At 37.8% G+C, this 22,556-nt stretch overlaps 1 protein-coding gene across 3 annotated transcripts in view; it reads right to left on the reverse strand.

Moving 5' to 3' along the window:
• The window catches only part of ntrk3a (neurotrophic tyrosine kinase, receptor, type 3a), a 229,490-nt gene that overhangs the window by 26,638 nt on the left and 180,296 nt on the right, over positions 1–22,556 (reverse strand). For all 3 annotated transcript variants that reach the window (XM_059334506.1, XM_059334505.1, XM_059334507.1), the window contains 2 exons: positions 13,293–13,481; positions 4,997–5,127 (listed from right to left, as the gene is read on the reverse strand). In XM_059334506.1, coding sequence (XP_059190489.1) covers positions 4,997–5,127; positions 13,293–13,481 — 320 coding nt within the window. The remainder of the gene's footprint in view (positions 1–4,996; positions 5,128–13,292; positions 13,482–22,556) is intronic.

Below are 22,556 nucleotides of genomic sequence, written 5' to 3' on the forward strand. Positions count from 1 at the left end.
CTCGTAGCACTTACGGTAAATTCACAAGGTGGCCAAAGAATGTCTTATTTTATATTCATGGAGCTACGATTCTGAATAAATCTTGTGAACCATCAGTATAAGAGTCGACCGTCATTCAGCCAGGGATGCTACACTTACCCTCTATATGTTTTTCTCCTTCATAATCCTTCTCCCGAGCACTACAGCATGCTCTACTTTCTTTCAAAATACAGAGAGCCAGAGTGGAGACAAACAACACCCATTCATGACACAGGAAGGACAAACAATGTGACAAAGGGCAGCACACCTATTCTTCTTTAGTGAAAGACAATAATAGGTTGAAATGCTCCGATTACTGTTAATAGCTCTAATAGTGGTACTGCTGCTATGGTTACCTTCTTGTTTATCCTCTCTTTCCCTCTCAGAGCTTTTGTTTTCCCTCAGCTCAGCCCTTGTTAATTCTGGGAGGTCTTCTGCATCCACTACTGTCTAGTATTATGCACTTTGACATTGGTATTATGCCACTGTATCGAACCAAACTTTAATTACAATATCCAATCATAATGGAAAAATAGTAGACTTTTAAAATAGGTGATTACAAAAGCGACTTCATATGTAATGGATGGATGGCAAAAGAGAAAGCTGCAGACATATCCCATTCAAAATGACATCTTAGGAGATGTAAACTGTCTATTGAGGATCATGCAATCATTATCACATGAAAGCATGTTCCAGAAATAACAAAGTGGTTGCATAACCTTTTGAATTATTGGCTACATTTTGTTCCCTTTATTTATGTATGGATTTGTTGTTGTTTTTTTACCACAACAATATTACCATCAATTGACAAATTACCAGTGGTGGAAGAAGTATTCAGATCCCTTACTTCAGTAAAAGTAAAACAGTAAAACTAGACTAAACATGGTCTACGCTCGCAAATCATTGTACAGATGCTGGTACCAAGAGTGAGAACTGAATTGGGTAAGAAAGCTTTTAGTTACGCTGACCCTTTTTCATGGAACAATCTGCAAAAAGAATTGAAATTGTCTGAGTTGATCACAATTGGTGAATTTAAATCGATTCTAAAGGATAAAGAAATCATTTTCCTTGGTCGGTGTGACTGCTCCATATAAGTCTCTACTGAGGCTCTTACATTGATGTTGTGATGGCTGTATTTGTATTTAATTGTATTTAATTGTTTATGTTAACTGTGTTTAAATGTTGTAACTTGTCACTTTTTATGCCGCTTTATTGGCCAGGTCTCTCTTGGAAAACAGATTTTTTTAATCTCAACAAGACTGTTACCTGGTTAAATAAAGGATATATATATATGTATATTGTTGAGGTTTTTTTTTTATCACTTTTACACACACACATATATATATATATATCTATATATATATATATACATATATAACTTATACAAGTAAGTTCAGTAAGTTTTGAATGCAGGACTTTTACTTGTAGTGGAGTAATTTCACAGTGTGGTATTAGTACTAGTATTAGTAGTACTTATACATATATATATATATATGTATAAGTACCCGTTATGTAGAAGTATGAAGTTACATAAAATAGAAATACGCAAGAAAAGTGCAAGTACCTCAAAATTGTACTTAAGTACAGTGGTCTTCATGCGTCACAATATTGTGGCATGTATCAGGAATGGACAGGAATCTGAATATAGGGATCTGATAAAAGCCTTCAGTGACTGGAGTCACAAGAACTATCTCCTACTGAACACCTCAAAGACTAAGGAAATGATCAGAGATTTCCTCAGGTTCAAGCCCCCCTTCAGCCAGTGAATACCTGTGGGGTGAACATGGAGATGGTGCCAAGTTATAAGTATCTAGGTGTATACATGGATAATAAGTTGGACTGGTCCCTAAACACAGACGCTCTCTACAAAAAGGGGCAGAGCCGCCTCTTTTTCATAAGGAAGCTCAGATCTCTGGACATCTGTAGTAAGATGCTGCAGATGTTTTATCAGTCTGTGGTGGTAGTGTGTTGTTTTATGCTGCAGTCTGCTGGGGAGGCAGCATCACACACAGAGATGAAGGCGGTTGGACAGACCGGTCTAAAGAGCTGGTTCTGTGGTTGGAGCCAGGTTGGACACACTGGAGGAGGTGGTGGAGAGATGACCTGTCAACATGTTCCAGGCCATCCTGAAATACCAGATCATCCGCTACACAAAACCTTTATGGACCAAAAAAACAGCAGTGGACGGCTCCTCTCTCTCCTTTGCAGGACAATGAGATACAAAAGATCCTTCTCTCCTACAGCCATCAGGCTGTCTCATCCTAACAGAGATTCTACCTGACTAACTGAATTTCCCTTCGAGGATAAATAAAGTAATTTTGATTTGATTGATTTTGATGTAGAATATCAGAGGAGTCACACACGAGAGAACTTTGCTTAATTGTGCATTTCTAAGTCTGATCATGTGACTACTCCTGTGCAGTGATGGTTTGTTGTGTTCCTAGTTCTCAGCACTTTATTCAGTGAATAAAGTTTTGTTGTTTTGTATGATCGACAAATCTATAAACAACAATATGATCCAAGTTAGAGTAAACCACAATTGCCTGTTCACTCAGTGATTTGAATGAGCGAAATGCATGTGTTCTTGGTTTGTCAATGGGCCTGGCAGTCAAGTGGATGATGCGTCTGACTGCATGAACACTCTCAGGCTGTCATTAGATTTCTTTCAGGTTTTCAAACGACAATTTTTTCTAGAAACATTAGCTGCACCTTTACTGGGTAATAGCTACCTGCCAAGGTACCATCGATTTGTGCCAACCATTCAGCCTGCTTCCAGTCAGAAGGGGTCAATTATGATCATTGCGAAAGTACAGTACCTTCAGTGTGAGTTTTCCTGAAGTCAACAGAAACTCTACAAGGACTCTGCTCTCCCATAATGCTTTGCAATGAGGACATATTAAAATCTGTAATGATTACTGATTGAATTAGATGTGTGATGGTCTTCCCTTCACTGGTCTTTGAATAGAACATAACCTGTGACACAATTGCTAGAAAAGATAATTAACCAGTCATGCATAAACAAACTAAGGAAATGATCTGCATAAACATAAACGCATAAAAATGTTCTTTTATTTATGACGTCACCATGGCTCTATGAATTTAATTAATGCAGAGATGACTTGCTGAACCTTCTTGTCAAACAAGTTTAGCTTCGATTTAGTTTTGTATATCAAGGTATGCAACACAAAGTATATAACAATATGTAAATTACATGAGACATGGAATTAACATTTAAGCAGGGTTAGAATTACATAATTCATCTTAAACACAGACACACAGACACACACACACACACACACACACACACACGCACCTTGTCTCTGGTCCTGCATTATGTGACTCAGCAAAAATTAACAGTCTATGCATGAACACATCCTTGATGAAAATGGATCCTGACAGGTACAGTGAGTCTGTGTGAGATAGACGGTGTGTGAGTGTGAGTGTGAGTGTGTGTGGGTGTGTGTGTGTGTGTGTGCTTGCGTGCATGTGTGTGTGCTGTTTGTCTCAGGAAGGGCTGGTTGTGTGGATGACAAAAAGCATAATGCTGCAAAGGGCAATGAATCTTGCAGGATTAAGAAGACTGCAGCTGTAATCCCTCTATATCCTCACTAAGACTAACACCTGTCTGCTGCAGGTCAATGTGTTGGTCATGTTTCCATTAATAACTGCTGCAGTAGTCATAACAGATTCTCTGTATTCACCATACAGTGGCAAGAAAAAGTCTGAGAACCCTTTGAAATGACCTAGTTCTCTGCATTAATTTGTCATAAATGTATTTGTCCCAAATAGACAAACAGAATAAACCTAATACCACACAAGCAATTATAATAGTTCATGTCTTTATTGAACACATCCATGAAACATTCATAGTGCTGGTGGAAAAGTAGGTGAACCCTTAGATTTAATAACTGGTGCTCGTCTTACACAACAGAAGTGCTTGCCATTGAATTCCCAAAAATAAAGAAATCTCCAAAATGTTAAAAGCATGGCTTTTTCTATGGTGTATATCAAGGACTTGGTGGTAGTTTGGAGGGATTTATGACCTTTTTTCATCAGATCTTGACTAAAAAAGGGCAAACTTTAGGACCAAATGTGTGTAATAAATAGTAAAAACCCCAAAGTTGCTGCAAAAACTGAAAAATGTGCCTCAACAGGTCAAAGCTTCTCACGAAAGCTTTAACACATTTCCAAAGAATTGCCCAGCTCGAATAGAGGATAAGAAGGCTAAGAGCTGCTTTGAATGCTAGACACTGGTTTTTAAGTGCTCTGACTTAACCAGCATGATGTTTTTGTATTTTATTTTGTATTATTTGTGCTTTCAGGTAAACCAAAAATGTATCTGTGTCATTGGATGTTTAAAAATCTTAGTAAGTGAGCAACTAGTGTGTGTGTGTGTGTGTCAGTGGTGGAAGAAGTACTTAAGTAAAAGTACTAATACCACAATGTGAAATTACTCCACTACAAGTAAAAGTCCTGCATTTGCAACTTACTTAAGTAAAAGTACAAAAGTATCAGCATCAAAATGTACTTAAAGTATGAAAAGTAAAAGTAGTCGTTATGCAGAATGGCCCCACTCAGATTGTTTTATGTATTCTAAACATATTATTAGATTATTATTGTAAATGCATTTATGTAAGCAACGTTTTACTCCTGCCAATTTAGGGCTCATTTTAAATACTTAATATACTTATAATGTGGATTAATTTATAAAAATGCATAAGCACTTTCAACTGATCATGTTTTTATGTTAAATCTCCACCTGAAAAGTAACTTAAGCTGGTAGTAAATGTAGTGAAGTAGAAGTATAAAGTGACTATGTATGTGTGTTTGTGTGTGTGTGTGTGTGTGTTAAGATGCAGCTAACTGTTGCTGTCTGCTGGAACACACTTGTTCCACCTAGATGCATTTCCACACTGCTTTTCTCCTTGCTCCTGCCATGTTTACACACACACACACACACACTGCTTCTATCTCTTACCTTTACAGCTACCAGCATCTTGTCCTTTGTGGGGCTCAGGTTGTAACATTCAGCCAGAAAGACCTTGCCAAAGGCTCCTTCTCCAAGCTCCCTCTTCAAAATAATGTCCCTCCGTTTAATGTGCTGAACATCTGAGAGGGACAGAGAGACAGAGGGACTGAGCTGACATCCATTACAATCAGTTAAAAAACAGAACTACTAATAGAGGTGTCGCAATTTACTAGTAATGACAATAACTGTGGTATTTAAAATAATTAAATATTGATATAATGTTAGTCACACACATGACATTGTATTGATGGCAGGCTTGGAAAAATGGTCACACAATCAAAAAAGAGAAGTTCTGTCGATTCTCTGCAGAAACCACACAGTTGCAATTACATTTGATAGATGTTGTTTTTCAACGTTTTGAGCTCCACTACCTTCACCTGAAATGCATCGGGGTGAAACAGACCCTCAGAAACACAACAAGGCAGGTGATTTAAATCCAGTTCTGTCAGAATAAACTTGGTAGAAAGAGTTCAAATATTAGATACTCAATTGCGTTCCATAAACAGTACACTGAACTATGCAAAAACATAAATCTGTGTTTTAATAAATGAGTGGATATTACCTGCACTGTAACAACTTGTTTGCAAGTGTAAGTGTATATATTGTGTTTCCAGCTGCCGCAGAAGGACTTGGAGCTATTGAGTGTAGCATTTTTCATGTTACTCTGGTAACAAGAAGCCTTAAATGGTAATTTGAGGGGCATCAATAATGCAAATCTCATGCCTCGCACACACCCATGAACAGGTTGTTTTCATCATTCACAGAACTGTGCAGTTCTCTCATTCTAAGACAATAATATTGTACATATTTGTAATTTTTGGCAACACTTTTTTCATATTTGTATTGTATTATTTACATATTATTATGTTACTGACTATTGCAGTACTTTACCCTTAAGAAAATAAAAGAATCCCACTTAAAGTATGTTTATTATTTATTGTATGTACCAAACACCAAAGCACATTCACTGTAAAAAAGAAAAGAAAAAAAAAAAGATAGTGATAAACTCGATTCTCATCACAATCTGTAGCCAAGTGGCTGTAGGTGCACTATGATGTTTTTCACCAGTTCTTTCCATTTTGATCGATCTTCTGCAGTTGCATTATGCTGGGTCATTATCGTCCAACTTGCAATAAATGAGAGCCAGTTTTTTCTAGGTCTTCCTCTTCTTCTATTCCATCCTGCGATGCAATGGAGGACGTGGTCGTTGTTAACCCGGGCCAAGACTGATCTGGTATGTGGTTATCTGGTGTAATCATCACAAGTGTTTAAATAGACAAGATAATCTGGTGGTGTCCATCTCCTCTCCAGATGTGGATGGCCGTTGACTCTTGATGAGCTCATCCGCCATTTTTTTTCTGTCCTGCCACTTCTCATCAAGTTAAACCTGATGGGGTTGAGGGTTTAGTCACCGACAACTTGACCAGCTATACAAGGCAACGACGCTTAGTTCCTTGAGGTGTTGATCTACCTGCATACCCTAAAACCCTATTCTGATTCCTGAAAAAGAGGCTATGTATGAGAAAACAAAGATGTTTTTGAGAAGGGGGTGGTTACGTAGATGGGTTTGCTACTAGAAGGTCACTACACTGTAATAAATTATTCTGTAGTCATTTCATTTTACTTAATATATTTGATAAAATGTATTAAATATAAATGCGTCCTTCATTTTGAGGCAGTTGTTTAAGTAACTTTAATATAAAAATGTTTGAAATAGAATCTGCTTATTTTGATCACATTAAATATAATCTTTATGTGTATGTAATTCTAAATCAAGAGAATTTTGAATTAATCCAACACAATAGAATTAGTCCGTTTTTAATTGACAGGCACTTCCTGTTAATTGTTATTAACTCAACTTGTAACGTAGTTAGATTTAATTAATAACATTGCGTGCAATCTGTTGCCTCAATTTTATTGAGTAGCTATTGTTTATCTTTTTTATAGTGTACTGGTAAATCCAAACCCTGTTCTACCGTAAACCCGGAGACAACCAACAACAATTTATAAAGCAACAATAACCCAGAAGGGGTTAGCTCTCTTGCCTTCTCATTACTGGATTAAACCATCATCGGTTTGACTTTCCTGTCATGGCTTCTCTACTTCCACCTCTGTTCAGGTTCATGGATGAATACTATCTAATGCAGACAGACCAACCACAGAACACCTTCTGCAATAACACACCTACTTCATGAAGACTAAAGAACTCGTCTGCAGCATTGACTGACGCTCTTTGGGTTATTGTGGCTTTGGTGCCTTGTTGAAAAGCCTCTACAAAAGTGTTTGAGAAATAGTTTAATTTTATGGTTGACTGCTTTGCTGTCACCTGAAGGTCACCTTTTCAGTGTGACTGATATGAGGGTTGAGCTTTTTAAGCTGTTTGGAGGAAATCTGACCTTCATGTCTGATCAAAAGGCTTCTGCCTCGGTTGCTCTTTCACCAAAGCCTTTGCTGTTGTTGTTTTTGTTGTTCTTTTCTTGGAAATGGTGTTGGGTGCTTGGTGGAGTATTCTCAATATGAAAACTCTTAAATCAATAAATTCCTCTGATTGTCATGACAAAAATGAACTGCTTCTGGCAACACATGCAATTAGGCATTGTGATGTGGAAGCATGAAACTGACAAATACAAAGGATTGTCACAAAGATGGAAACTGTTATATTCGGACGCATTCAAAACCCATGTCCGTCTGGTAAGTCCAAATGAGAGTGAAATTGAAACTTTTTGGAAAACATTAACACAGAAATAAATAAAGCAACATGGAGCCAAACACATTTTGAGTACATTTGACTATATTGGCTATAATCTTACTCTGGTGTTCCTATTACTCCTCCAGTTGATCTCAAATATTTTTTATAAATGTCATTGGTTTGTGGACTTTATTCAGCATCTTCTTTATAATTGGGCCGGATCCCATTCACAGTGCAATCGAACAGGGGTTCATTCAGGAGTTTAATTCAAAATAAATAATTGTATATCTGTATTTGTTCTGGGACAGACTAGAAAACTGGGAGGGAGTCACACTCACTGGATACTAATGTGTTCAGGCCCATCACAGCCTGCATGAAACTGCTAACAGCTCAAACTTAAAGAGTGATGTGACCTCTAACTTTTAACAGTCTGTCAAAGCCTGTCCCTGCTTTAGCTTGAACTACTTGTGCTTATTATTGCATTTGGCAGTGCCTTCTGCAAGGGTGAATGGCTGAAGCATGGTGGGGGGTGGGCAAACACAAAAAATACACACAAAACCACAGCAGGTTTATGTACAGCAGCAAAGACACACAAAGGGACACACGTCGTTCACTTTATAGTCACCAACACACACACACACACACACACACACACACACTCACACACACACACACACACACACAAGGGTTAGCTGAATGAGTTGACCGTTCCGCCACTGGGTTGCAATTAGCAAGACTGTAATGAGCTCTGGGACTCACATCATCCAGCAGCATACATATAGCTGCTATAGAGGCTCTGAGGAAGGAGAGGACAGCAGAGCAAACTGCTGCAGCTAAGGGCCTTTCAATCATTTCAACAACACTTTACTTGAAGTGGTGTCTTTAATGCATCATAAGCACATCGTTTGTGAACGAATGGGGATAATCTTGATTATACGTACATCCAAGAAACATGGGACCTCATTAACAAAACAATGATGTTGACCAATTTGATGTTGGTTAAGTTTGAGCACAATTTGTGGTCATTATACATGCATTTTGTACCACAGCATGAAAAGTGATCAACAGTTGCGACAGTGACTGCTGCTGGACTGACTGTGTGAAACCATAAAATTGTGTAAAAATGCCACCCCCTCAAAGAAAACATTATAGACAAATAAGGCATATGCTATTGCCTCATATTGGTCCATGTGAGCGATATTAAGTAACAATAGTGGGTAAATTCTATTTTTCTTGTTTGTGTGCATGTGTGTGTAGCTCTCCGATCATGAACGCACACAAGCACACACACACACACACACGCACAAACATTACTGGTATAAATATATATAGCTGGTGATAATCACACAAGGTGACTCTTGTGATGGATCAGTATTGCCATTGGCAACAACATCAGTAGTGTGGGGGTGTGTGTGCAGTGAAGAGCTGCATGTGTTTGTGTATGTATGTGTGCTAATGTGTGTTTGCGACTTTGTGTGTGTGTGTGTGTGTGTGTGTGTGTGTTGTCTCCCAGGGGATTTGCTAAGATTTATGTGGCTGTAAAGGCAAAAAGTTATTTGCTTTGCCACTGTGGCAGAATACTATCAGTGTAGAATAGAGACAGAGAGAGAGGGGAGAGTACTGGAATAATGGAAAGAGACAGACAGACAGAGAAGGTGTGATTGAGAGGAGATAAAGAAGGTACAGAAGGAGAGAAACACAGGGATGTAGGCATTTAAAGAACAGTGGTATATGAGAGAAGAAACAGGTAATTAACCTCAGCTCCTACAGCTCCCACAAGGCTTTCAGAGAAGTGCTACGAATAAGACTTGTGGGAAATTATGTTGTTGAATGTTAACAACAAAATAATCGTTTTGTTTCTGTTATAATGACAAAATGCTCATATGTGAGCTGTATGGTGAATGTATAGTGCTTTTCTAGTCACACACATTCATACGAGGTTATCCTAAACGGTGCCACCTGCCATCATCAGGAATTCATTCACTCAGCAATGGCTGGGTTCAGTATCTTGCCCAAGGATATGTCCATATGTACACTGCCATGGTCAGGGATAAAACCACTGACCTTCTGATCAGTGGGTGACTGCTATACCCTCTGAGCCACAGATAGCTGTTTATATTGTAGTGGGTTATACACTGTAAAAAAAGATAAACAATAGCTACTCAATAAAATTGAGGCAACAGATTGCACGCAATATTATTTATTAAATCTAACTACGTTACAAGTTGAGTTAATAACAACTTAACAGGATGTGCCTGTCAATTAAAAACACCACCATCACCATTAGGATAATTGGCATTGTGATCCATATTTTCAGATTTTTATCTAGTTATAAACCAGAACTTGGGGAAGTTTCCATCTACAGCAAGAAGTAAAACAGATTAAAAATAAAAAAGGTAAGTTACATAATATTAAACAAAAGAAAGGCGTTTTGTGGCGATGTACAATCTCCACAATTTTGTAGATGATGTCATACCACTTGTCTATAGATGGGCTGTCTTGCTTAAGCCATTTCCTTTTTTAGCAGCTAAAAACGGACTAATTCTATTGTGTTGGATTCATTCAAAATTCTCTTGATTTAGAATTACATACACATAAAGATTATATTTAATGTGGTCAAAATAAGTAGATTCTTTCTCAAACATTTTTATATTAAAGGTTACTTAAACAACTGCCTCAAAATCAAGGACGCATTAATGTTAAATACATTTTATCAAATATATTAAGTAAAATAAAATGACTACATAATAATTTATTACAGTGTATATAAAACTTGGTTAATTGCTGACATTTTATTGGGTTTTATTTAACACTTGGATGGCTGTTAATAATGTAGTGGGTTGTATATACAACCTTTTCTTCCCTCAAATACGTCAGAGTAGGTTGTACTGCAGGCAGCGGGAAAAGAGCAATATTTACGTATTTCACCGTCCGCTATAATGTGTCCAACGCTATCTTGTTGACATAGTAGTGACTGACAGCCAAGCGAAATTAAAAAGGCGGACTTTCACCCGGGAGAGCGGGGTTTCGTGTCCCATGTGAAACAAAAGTAAATGATTTTTAACTTAAGTTACGCGAATCACATTTTTGAACATAACTTGTGTTTTTAAATTTTTTATATATATATTTTTTTTTTTTCATTTTGTCTTCATTAGGAATCACATTTCATAGCACATTACTGTAGTCATCACCATCAGGGTAATTGGCATTGTGATCCATACTTTCAAATTTTTATCTAGTTATAAACCAGAACTTGGGGAAGTTTCCATGTACAGCAAGAAGTAAAACAGGTTAAAAATAAAAAAGGTAAGTTACATAATATTTAACAAAAGACAGGCGTTTTGTGGTGATGTACAATCTCCACTTGTCCCAGATTTCTTAAATTTGGCTTTTCGAAGCCTCACCAAGAAAGTGATTCTTTCCATTACAAAAATTTTGTAGATGATGTCATACCACTTGTCTATAGATGGGCTGTCTGGCTTAAGCCATTTCCTTGTTTAGCAGCTACACTCAGAATGCCAAAAAGGTATTTTGTGTTTTTATTTGAGGATGTAAAAGCCCAAAAAGAAATGTATTTAATTAAAAGCAATACTGTCACAATTCTATTTAGATCTTACGCCAGAAAGCATTTACATTTGGACAGGCCCAGAACAAGTGATAATGAGAGCCTGAGTGATGTGACTGATGAACAGGTGTGATAAAGTATCTACTGAGACTCTTCCAATGACTAGAATTGGAAAAAAAACATTAACTGAAATTAACGTTAACTGAAATAAAAAAAAAAACGGGAGTTTTTAAAAAAACCGACAACCAACTGAAACTGTATTGTGTGGTTACAAAACCAACTAAAATTATAGTGAAAATGTCCTTCGTTTTGGTCTTTGTTTCTGTTTCTTCTTTTTTCATACATAAACCTTTTTGGTTGATATGAAATCTATTTCATCGATCTGGTTTTATGACTTAAAAAAACTTATTGGAGCTGAGATGGATAAAAGAAATAAAGGCAACATTTACTGTGACTTTTTTTAATCTGGCACCCAACAAATACCCCATTACAAAAAAACAAAAACTAACATTAAAACTCTTAAAAACTAAACTAAAAGTAAGCATTTTCCAAAAACTAAAAACTAATTAAAACTAGCAAACTCACTCTAAAAATGAATTAAAGCTAACTGAACTTGAAAACAAAAAATCACAATGCAATTAAAACTGAAACTAATGAAAAATCCAAAACTATTATAACCTTGATACTCACTAACCTGTGCACCTACTCACAACTGGTGAAAGGCGTGAAAGTTAACAAGTGAATTCTCTCACCACAAAATCTGTGGTTTAGGAGCTGTTGGTGCTGCTGTTTTTCCAGACTCTAAATTCCCCTTTTAGAGTTGTCTTTGCTCAGTGTCCCTTGACAAAGAAACACAGCGTCTCCTGGCTATTTCAGCAATTGTTTTACGTAATGGCTATCAGTTTGAGTTATTTCAGCTTTGCTTCTGAGTGTTTTGTTCTGTCAGTGTGGAACATTGTGCAGCACGACAGCAGCTGAGTTCCATTCAAACTGACCCAGAATCCTCAAGCCAGTTGATTTAAGCTGCAGTGTTTCATCAGAAAGCCTAATCTTTAACTTCAACTTGCATTAGCAGATAATGAAAAATAATTTAAACCTCTGTGCTTACATTTTCTTTGCTACAATGCACCTTGGGAGTTGAAGTTCACTTCTCCCTTCAGTTTTTATGTCCACAGGCTTCTTGTACCTTTGAGAACCAGATATTTTCTAACACAGCTCAGTTTTTGTACTGAAGATTAAATCAGGAGAGTTGATGCCCATTAAAGCCTTGAAATGTCCCAACTGTGAATGGAGGAATTAACAGTTGACTTCTATGCTGCTGGGCCTAAAATCTGTTATTTCTAGTTATTTATTGATCTTATATGATACACTGTGCAGCTAAACCTAACATGAACCACTGTTCCATATTATGCCATGAATATAAGATGTATGAGCTGTAAAATAAAGATTATGTACAGCAGTTCTGAACAAGAAGACATTTACTTTACTACGAAACAGTGAATTATAGCATTGTGGGGATTTTCATGCTTGGCTAATGCTTTAGGATAGGATCAGTGCATCTGTCGGGTCAGCAAAAGACAAATATTTTAGTGAAAGTGTCAAATTGATTTATGTTATATCCACATATACATATATCCACATATCCATATCTCCATATATCCACATATACATATATAAATATATACAGATATACATATATATATAAATATATACAGATAAATATATATATATATATATATATATATATATATATATATATATATTTCCACAAACCAACGGGCGACGTCACAGTGACTACTTCCATTACTTATGTTGTATGTCAGCACCAGAATTTCAATGCCAACCAGCCAACACTAATTTAATTGTACCAATCAGGTGTAAAAGTGTACTTACTTACCGGCAGTTGTATTCTAGTAAAAAAAAAACCCCAGTGAAAACTCAAAACGGTCCTTAAACATACTATATATCACAATGTAGATATCAGTACTCACAGGTGGTGGGTTTGTTACAGTTGTGTCCATGTCTGAAGTACTGTGGGTTCTCTATCACAGGGATCCTGGTCATTCCAATCACCACGGCGTCCGGCCCGCCATCCAGCGTACAGGGGCTGATAATCCCATGGTTGACATGATGAAGGGGGCTGGCAGAGTCTTCCTCACCGCTTATTACTGCTACTGGTCCTGAAAAGATAGAGTCACAAAGTAAGCACACACTGAAATTAAGCAAAATAAATAAAATGTATGAAACTGTAAGATACTTTGGTAGAGGAGCTAGTGAACTGGAAGAGTTATGATGTAAAAACAGACATTTTAGAAATGAATTAACCGCTCACTTTTAATTTATATTTATTTTGAATGAACAATCAAAATACATGATTAATGAAAATGAACAAAAATCAATGAATTAAATTCATTTGAATTATTATATTTTTTAAAGTAGGAAAATAAAGAAAAAGTAGTGAAGGGACAATGAAGCTTCATGAACTATTTGCTTTATTTTTTTACCCCACTAGATGGCGGTCTTGGATTAAAAAATGGCTATAGCAATGGTAATTGAGTGTGTTTTCAGAACTTCGTTGAACAAAGATCGCCATCTAGTGAGCTCCGTAAATAAAGTAAATTGTTCACAAAGCTTCGTTGTCCCTTCACTAATAAAAGGGAGATATATAAATATTTTGGGAGTGATGGAACTGATTGTAGAGGGAAGAATAATCGTATACTTTATGAATGAAAGTCAATCAGTTGCAACATTATCAGTCAACAAACTAGCATCCAAGCAGCCAGTTAACAGCTGGTCAGCCAATCACCAACACAGCCAGACAACCACCCAGGCAGTTAATCATGCTTTCTCAGTTGCACTTAATTAGTGAGGCTTTCCCTCAATCAGCAAATCATGATCACATTTAGATATTTGTATCATTAAGAAGATTCAAATCAGAATGCAACAAATGAGAAATAGCATTATGCCATTCATCTACAGAGATCTCAAATTTACATTTCACCTTTTGAAAACAGATTAGAGCTTAAAATAAGACTCCATGACAGTAAGTAGATTACTCCTCAAATGGAGGAGACAACTCAACAAAGTCAAGACTTATAAGAAAAAGTCTAACAACTGCCCCTGGATACACTCCTTTAACCAGGCTTTAACATAGCCGCCTTTAAAAAAAACAAACTAAATTCAGACCAATATTCAATATGACAATACTGTCTACAATGTCTGCCCATCTTCTTCATATTCTGAAAAACAAATATTTTACACAGTCGACACTCAACAGTGAGTCAGTTCATGTCACACTTGACATTCTGATGCAAGTAGAATCTAGTGAGTATTCTGTACTGCTCTAACTTTATATAATACTGATAACAGGGGCCAGCCTTTGTTGGCTTGTGTTGTTTTGACAAAAAGAGTGACAGAAAAAAAATGCTAAAAAAAGCTTGAGACCACAATCTCAGATCCTGAGGTGGGGGACTGGGCAGAGGACAAGGACTAGAGATACAGGAGGACCGTCAGTCTCATCAGTTAGAGGGCTGCATCCCCAGGTCTCTGCACTGAAGTTGTGAGTTAAGTGTTAGCTGATCAATAGGAAGGATGAAACATTAATTGATTCAAGAAGTTGCTTTTAAATGGAGCTGAGGTTTAGAGATGCAGAGTTTGGAGAAAACTTTGTGTTAGATACAGAGCTTTATCGCCGGAGGAAGAGCTTTAATGGTGCATCAGTGGCTTGAGATGCAGATGGTGAAGTTCAGATATAGAGCAGGTGGATTAAAGGACTGGGGTAGAGGAAGGAACCATTAGGTTGTTTCAAACAAGCTCCAACAAACAAACGCATACACCAAAACACTGGCACACAGTTCCCTCCCTCTCCCCTCTCAGACTCTATTGTTATTTACAATGTTGATCTATTCCATACAAACATCTATAGCACATCTCTGCGTCCTGGGAGAGGGATCCCCCCTCTACCTGAGGGGGGAAACCTTGAGGTTTCTTCTCTTTTTTCCCTGTTAAAGGTTTTTTTTTGAGGAGCTTTTCGTTGTCCGATGTGAGGGTCAAAGGTCAGAGGGTGAGGTACTCTGTACAGCCTGAATCTGGGCTATATAAATACAATTGAATTGAATTTCACTGAATCTTAAGCCCCTTTCATAGTCCTATTTCATGCCAGGACATTTATCGCTCTGTAACGCCTCACCTGCACTATGAAAACGCCAAAAACAGGATGCTGGGATCAAGTGATAACACCAATTTTCTGCCTTCTGTAGTCACAGAGGCGGAAAATTGGTGAGACTGCTGGAAGTGTGACCACTATGAATCGGTCCTCCCAGCAAGGTGGAATATTTAACGTTGCGCGTGACATCGAATACACGCCTCCCACTTGGTCCGACAGTCATCGAATCACTGTTCAGCAGCTGCACAACAACTGCGGCCGCCGTCGCTAACTGTGCCACAGTGTCCACCGCTGACCATGAACAAACTGGCATGCTAACTGTACTCAAAGTGTTCGCCACTGATCGTAAACAAACCAGCATGCTAACTGTACACAAAGTGTTCGCCGCTGATCGTAAACGAACCAGCATGCTTACTGTGCACAGAGTGTCTGGTGCTTGTTGTAAACAAACCAGCATGCTAACTGTGCACAAAATGTCCGCCGCTGATCATAAACAAACCGGTGTCACTAACTGTGCACACTGTGTCCGGTGCTTGTAAACATACAGAGGTCGCTAACTGAACACATATTGCTGCGGCACATGCACACTGTACTGCTACCGAGCTAACTGTGGAGCTTTTTAGCACTGTGCCATCTTCTCCCACCTCGTTCCTCGATGCCGCACTGCACTATGAATGGGCACGAATTTCACGTCTTCGCAAGATGAGTAGGGTTCAACTGCAGACCTCTTAAAGTATGTAGGCTCCAGGGCTGCGAGCCAATGGGATGAAAGCAGGTTCACAAGCACGAGATACTGTACACTATCTGACTTCTTTTAGGAGTATTTTTTTCATTTATTTAACTAGATGTGAAAATGCTTGCAGTAAAAAAATATAGACTCACATATATGAGCTAGAAAAATACTACCTGCTTGCAACATAACGTTTAAGTGATGTTAGCTATGAAACCATGACAAACAGGAGCAGTACAATATCCTCTGCAATCAAACTGAAAACACAAAGCTCTCTTGTGTTGTTAGTCAGTGTAAGCGTTTGATTTCAGGGAAGTGCGTGCAAGCCAAAATCGAAGTGCCAAAGAAAGAAAATTTGAAAAACTCAAAAGCAATGTCCCTTGGAGCTAGTTCCTATGAAACTGCTCACAACACACTGTGTGGATTATCTTGATAAACCAGGTCATTATCTCTGCAAGGGGCAGTGCTGTTGAGTTTTCAAATGATGTTTGTGCTTTGAGCTACAAAACTAGTGTTAAAGCACTGTTATCCTCAGATTCTTTGCAAAAATGACTTACATTAACTGCAAAACTATTTGTTTTTATACGTTTTTGGTGTCTCATGTCTAGAAACTCTCACTTCTCTCTTCCAAATGGGCAGTCATGAAATCCACAGTTGGATCAATATAATACAAAATACTGAGGACATATTAGAAATAAAAAATGAGGAACTTGATTCTTTTCTGTTTTTTTCAGTTCACCCACAGCAAGCCAAGAACAGCACTGTGGACTAGAGCTGTATAAAGCATAACAGGGAGTCTGCTTTGTAGTCCACATAGTGCACTGGGAGCTGAACTCACAGGAGACCACAGACGGCAGGTAAACAGCATGGACAGCCTGCCAGTCCATCACAGAGCTCACAAACACAAACTCACTGGCACACCTTGATGGACTCTCAGTCTCAAAGCCACTTAAGTCACTTGTCTTTGCTCTGAGATCCGCAAACCAACCGTGTGAACACTGTGGGAACCTACTGACTAAGATACATAGGTGTCGGGATTTAAGTTCTGTATTGAACATCGATCAAAATGAGCTTTCATTTTAAGTTACTGAAAACAATAACAGGATTGGAGAAATAGGAAATGTGACCAAATGAGTTTGGCATAGTACATCACACCTGATACCTTGTAGGCTTAGGTTGGATTGAGATTGGATTGAAAAAAAAACAGTTTTCAGCATTAAACCAATGATCTGTTGATTTTTACCCACCAAGACTCTGAAGTCCACCGATTTTTGTTGCCATCCACAGTCATTTCATTTGGCACTACTTTTTCTCAACCGTAGAACTTCCACGTTCCAATGCATATGTGTTACAGATCAGCTGTGTTGGTCCAAATCAAAAAGAACCAACTCCCACTGTGGTCGAGTTTCCACAGAAGTTTCCCCGTCCTCTCTTTTAGCCTGTTCAGTCTCCATCTGTTCTTCTTCTATTGAGTAGCATTTCATCATCACTGTCACAATCACTCATTTTTATTATTGTCTTGTATTTGGTTCTATAACAAAATTTCATCATCATCATCATCATCATCATAATCTGTCGCCAAGTGGTCGTAGGTGCACTATGATGTTTTTCACCAGTTCTTTCCCTTTTGATCGATCTTCTGCAGTTCTTGTTGCATTATACGGTGTCATATTTGTCCAATTTATTTAATTTTTTGATTCCATCCTGCGATGCGATAGAGGATGTGGTCGCTGTTAACCCGGGCCACGACCGATCCGGTATGTGGTTGTCTGGTGTAATCATCATAAGTGTTTCAATAGATAAAATAATCTGGTGGTGTCCATCTCCTCTCCAGATGTGGATGGCCGTTGACTCTTGATGAGCTCATCTGCCCTTTGAAGTCTTATTTTTTCGTCCTGCTGGGTATTCATCCACCCTCCTCATCAAGTTAAATACATAAATAAATGGGGTTGACGGTTTAGGTGCCAACAACTGACAAGCTATGCAAGGCAAGGACCCTTAGTTCCTTGAGGAGTTAACCGACCTGCATACCCTGATTATAAAATTTAGCTACTGGATTCTGACCAAAACAGCTTATCTGCGGCAGCTCATGAAGCCTATAAGTGTGCTTAGTAGGAACATGCAAGTTCTATGGGTGACAAAAAGTAGTGCCAAATGACCCGGCTGTGGATAGCAACAAAATTGGTGGGCATATTGTAAATATACCGTATACCTAAACAACTATAACAATTTTATGGTTGGCTTTTATTCAGGTGGTTTAAACACACGTTGTGTCAGTCCCAGTCTGCGATCTGTTTCCTGTGTCTGGTTCTCCAAACTTGTATACCTCATACAACCTCACTCCAAAAAATCTGAACTGTCCCTTTAACCCCCCATTTGTACTTATTCAACAACACTCATGATATTTCAAATAAACCTCAACTGGACACTCTTCGCTAGGTTACCAGTTTCAGTTGTCATGGTGCTCTGTATGTCGGCTCAGTGCCACACTGTCGTATCTTACTGGGACACTAAAATAAAGGCAATCCATTGTTATTGTCTTTAGTAACATCTGCGCTTTTCACCAAATAAACAACCAGCAGAAACTTAAGTAATGAAGTAATTGGTCCTGACCAAGAGCTTGCCAAATAATTTCTTTACAAATCACACACATCTGTCTTCATACATTTTGTAAAAGTCATGATGACAGTATTGTTTTCTATACTTATCCATCTATGATCTATGATCATTTAAAAGCCCCATAAGTAAATTGGTATTATGTAAGGAAACCAGCCTGGCACCCAGACAAAGGCGAAGTGAATCAAATGTGGGTAAAAGGTGTTTTAATTCATTCACTTTTACATGGATATTAGTGAAAGGACAACAAAGCTTTGTGAACCATTTTCTTTATTTACAGAGCCCACTAGATGGAGCTCTTTGTTCAACAAAAGGCTGAAAACACACTCAATTATCACTGATAAAGCCTTTTTTTGTGCCAAGACTGCCATCTAGTGGAGTTTAAAAAATAAAGCAAATGGTTCATGAAGCTTCATTGTCCCATAACATAGACAATTAGAAATACAATAGGGACCTCGCAGGTCGTTGCCTGCTCGGGCCCTAAATATTATCAGCTACTTCAGTGCAATCAGATCTTTGGGATCCTCATATGTTGATAGTAGCATCTGCCTCATTGACCTGTACAGGCTGTACACCCTCATGAAGCTGTACTCACATATCCATTCACAATCTCTTTACTGAAGTTTAATCTACCTTGTTTTTTTATTTCTTTTATTACGTATCACATTATTGAAATCCACTCACACATTCAGTGCATCACTGATTGTTATTCAAAAGTAATACCTTGACCTTGACACTACTTTTTCTCAATATTTTCTTTAAACCCGTTCCTGCTCTGCATGTAATGAAAAGATCAGCTGTTTTATGTTATCCTCATTAACCTCTTTTAGTTTTTTAAAAAAAGTTTTTTTATTAATCTTCTCCCTGGCTGCAATCTGTTATGGTGTTCTGATGCAGTAATATAATTCTCCCTATGGGAATCATAACAGTTGTATGATTATTAGACTCTATAGACTACATACCGGGCTCCTCATAGGGGACCAGGGAGAGTCAACACACCAGCTGAGAGCTACTGATGTGCACTCGTCAGTATTCTCTGGTGGAACTGAACACACCAGCCTGCAGTTAATACGACTGACACAGCTGACATAAAACAAGGAAGCATTTGCGCTGTGTGTGTGTGTGGCATCAAGCTATGAGACAATGAATAAAGGGATACAATAGGATGACTAACTGTGGGACACAACACATAAAGGGAAAGCACCTATCAGGTTTATGAGCACTGCTTCAGTTACAGACTTCACACCTGTGACTACAGTTATGAGCAGAGAGCCCTCCTCTTAACTTGAATAGAATCATAAGGGCTCAGCAGCAATATTTCAGAGCACAATCAGTTGAGTTCATGTCAGTGATTTACTAATGGAGCTGAAGTAAATCTGTGCTCAGGTGACTTTGGCAAACGTGTTAATAATCTACTCGCTGTCTATTAACATTATAAAACTTGCTCCAAAACACTATAAAAAGGTTTTTTATACTGTTTATTTTAGGATCTAATGTCGGGATTTATTTGAAATAACACTGTAGGGTTAGGCTATTTTTTTGATAGGCAATTTAGTAGTGAAGGGACAATGAAGCTTCGTGAAGCATTTGCTTTATTTTATTTTTTTACCTCACTAGATGGCAGTCTTGGCTTAAAAAAAGGCTTTAGGAATGGTAATTGAGTGTGTTTTCAGCCCTTTGTTGAACAAAGAGCGCCATCTAGTGGGCTCTGCAAATAGAGCAAATGGTTCAAGAAGCTTCGTTGTCCCTTCACTACAATTTAACATGGCGATTTTCAAAGCGGTCATTTCGTCATGACATATGTATGAAAATAAGGTTCTATGGGTTCCTACAAGTTTGCTTAGTTTTTTTCTCATGCATTAAAATGTGCTATTTTCGCCTTCTGTATTTGAATATTGGCATACTGAGGTCCCTAAAGAGGCTTTAAATGTCATGAATTGGGTATCAAAGCTGAGACTTGTGGATTCAATGAGCCCGGTTTTAATAATGTGTGATGATGTTATTTCCCATAGAATATCTATAGCTTTTCTAGGTATATTGAGAATAAGGGTGTTTCTCAGCAGTTTAAAGAACAAAATTGTTCTTCATCCAATTGCTGAAAATAAAGCAATCTCCGAAATGGCATAAGTTTTTGAAACTAAATCACAGCATGGATTTCTCTATGTTGTTCCAACGTATTTATAACAAATGGTTTCAACCCAATGTACACCACTTGATGACTTGATCTGCTATCTCCCTAAAAATATACAGCCCACAACCCCAAATTCTCAATAAAAGGAGGCAGAATGATAAGGGGTAATTATGGGTTATTTTACTTTCTGTTACAATAAGTGCTGAATCTGAAAGTAGCACCCAATAGCAAAAATAAATACTCTCAAGAGACCACTTTCATAAAAAACATGAATTCACACATTTTAAATGAATTGTTATCTCATATTCATGAATACACTGACTTTAAAAAAAACCCATTGCATATATATTTTGTATTAATTCAAAAGTAAATCAACAAATAAATTTCCTCCAGAGAACAGTGTGTTCAAGGTCTACTGTGTTGTAAAATCTGTGTACATAATTTATAGGATGCATTATGAGATTATTTTATGATGACAAAATCAACTCAGGACAGTCAGAATAAATCAAGACACAATTTCACGATGCATATTCTTGTCATGCTTTTTTTTTTTAAATTATGGACACCCTTTACAGCTCAGGTTCTTTCATCCACAGGGACTGTCAGTGAGCAGGTAGGGCATTTAGACGTTTGCTGAAGGACACTTGAAAAAACTTGTGAGTATTGATGGACATGTTGGCTGCTGCTGGGATCAGACTCTGACCTTTGTAACTGCACAGCCTATGCTAATACTGAGGCCATGTGTCAGACAGGCTGACATGTAGGCTGAGCGGTCAGCTGATAATGGATAAGCAAGGACACAGAATGAGTGACAGGGAGAAGGTGGGGGATAGAGAAGGGTAGAAAGTGTGGGCTCAACAGTTTTCATAGAGCAAAGGTCAAAGGTCGAATGAATGATGCTAGTGGACCAATGAGCAAACAGACTGAGGAACTGGAATAAAGCTTACTGTACTCTAAAAAAAATGACAAAATGTATCCCATAGGTACACTGTACACTTTTACAGTTCCCTTACTGTAATTTACTTTACAGTATGTTACTTTGATAAAACCACAGACTGAATTACAATACAATCCTGTATATCCTTGATTTGATAGTAAAATACTGATACTGCAAACATCATCTAGCAAATAAAACATAGTTCAACTTACCCTGTGATTTGCTCAAGAAATGCATGATTAAAATAGATGTTCCAAGAAAGGAAAGACCAGAGTTGGCTGAATGTCTCTTCTAGAAATACAGTAGCTTTCCGTATTTTTCAGCCTCACCGCTGTTGATTCTACCATAACTCCCAGAATGCAATGCTATTTATGGTATATTACAGTATTTTATGGGAAACGGCAAACTACCTATTGCCCAGAATGCATTGTTTTCCACAGTATAATACCTTTTTAATGGAAAACAGAATGTTACTGTCACAATTTGGCTGTTTTCTTACAGCAATTTGTTACAGTATAGTTTCTGAGCATTTAGGCTTCCTCCACTTTCAGAATACATACTTCATACTATTTTTTGACTCCAGTACCTTCTAGCATTGAAAGACTTTTGTTTGTGTAAATATAATACAGACTGAGTGTACACCCAGAGCTATGATGGTGAACTGTTCCTTTAAGTA

Source organism: Centropristis striata, chromosome 6 (assembly GCF_030273125.1).
Source record: "Centropristis striata isolate RG_2023a ecotype Rhode Island chromosome 6, C.striata_1.0, whole genome shotgun sequence".
Lineage (NCBI taxonomy): Eukaryota > Metazoa > Chordata > Actinopteri > Perciformes > Serranidae > Centropristis > Centropristis striata.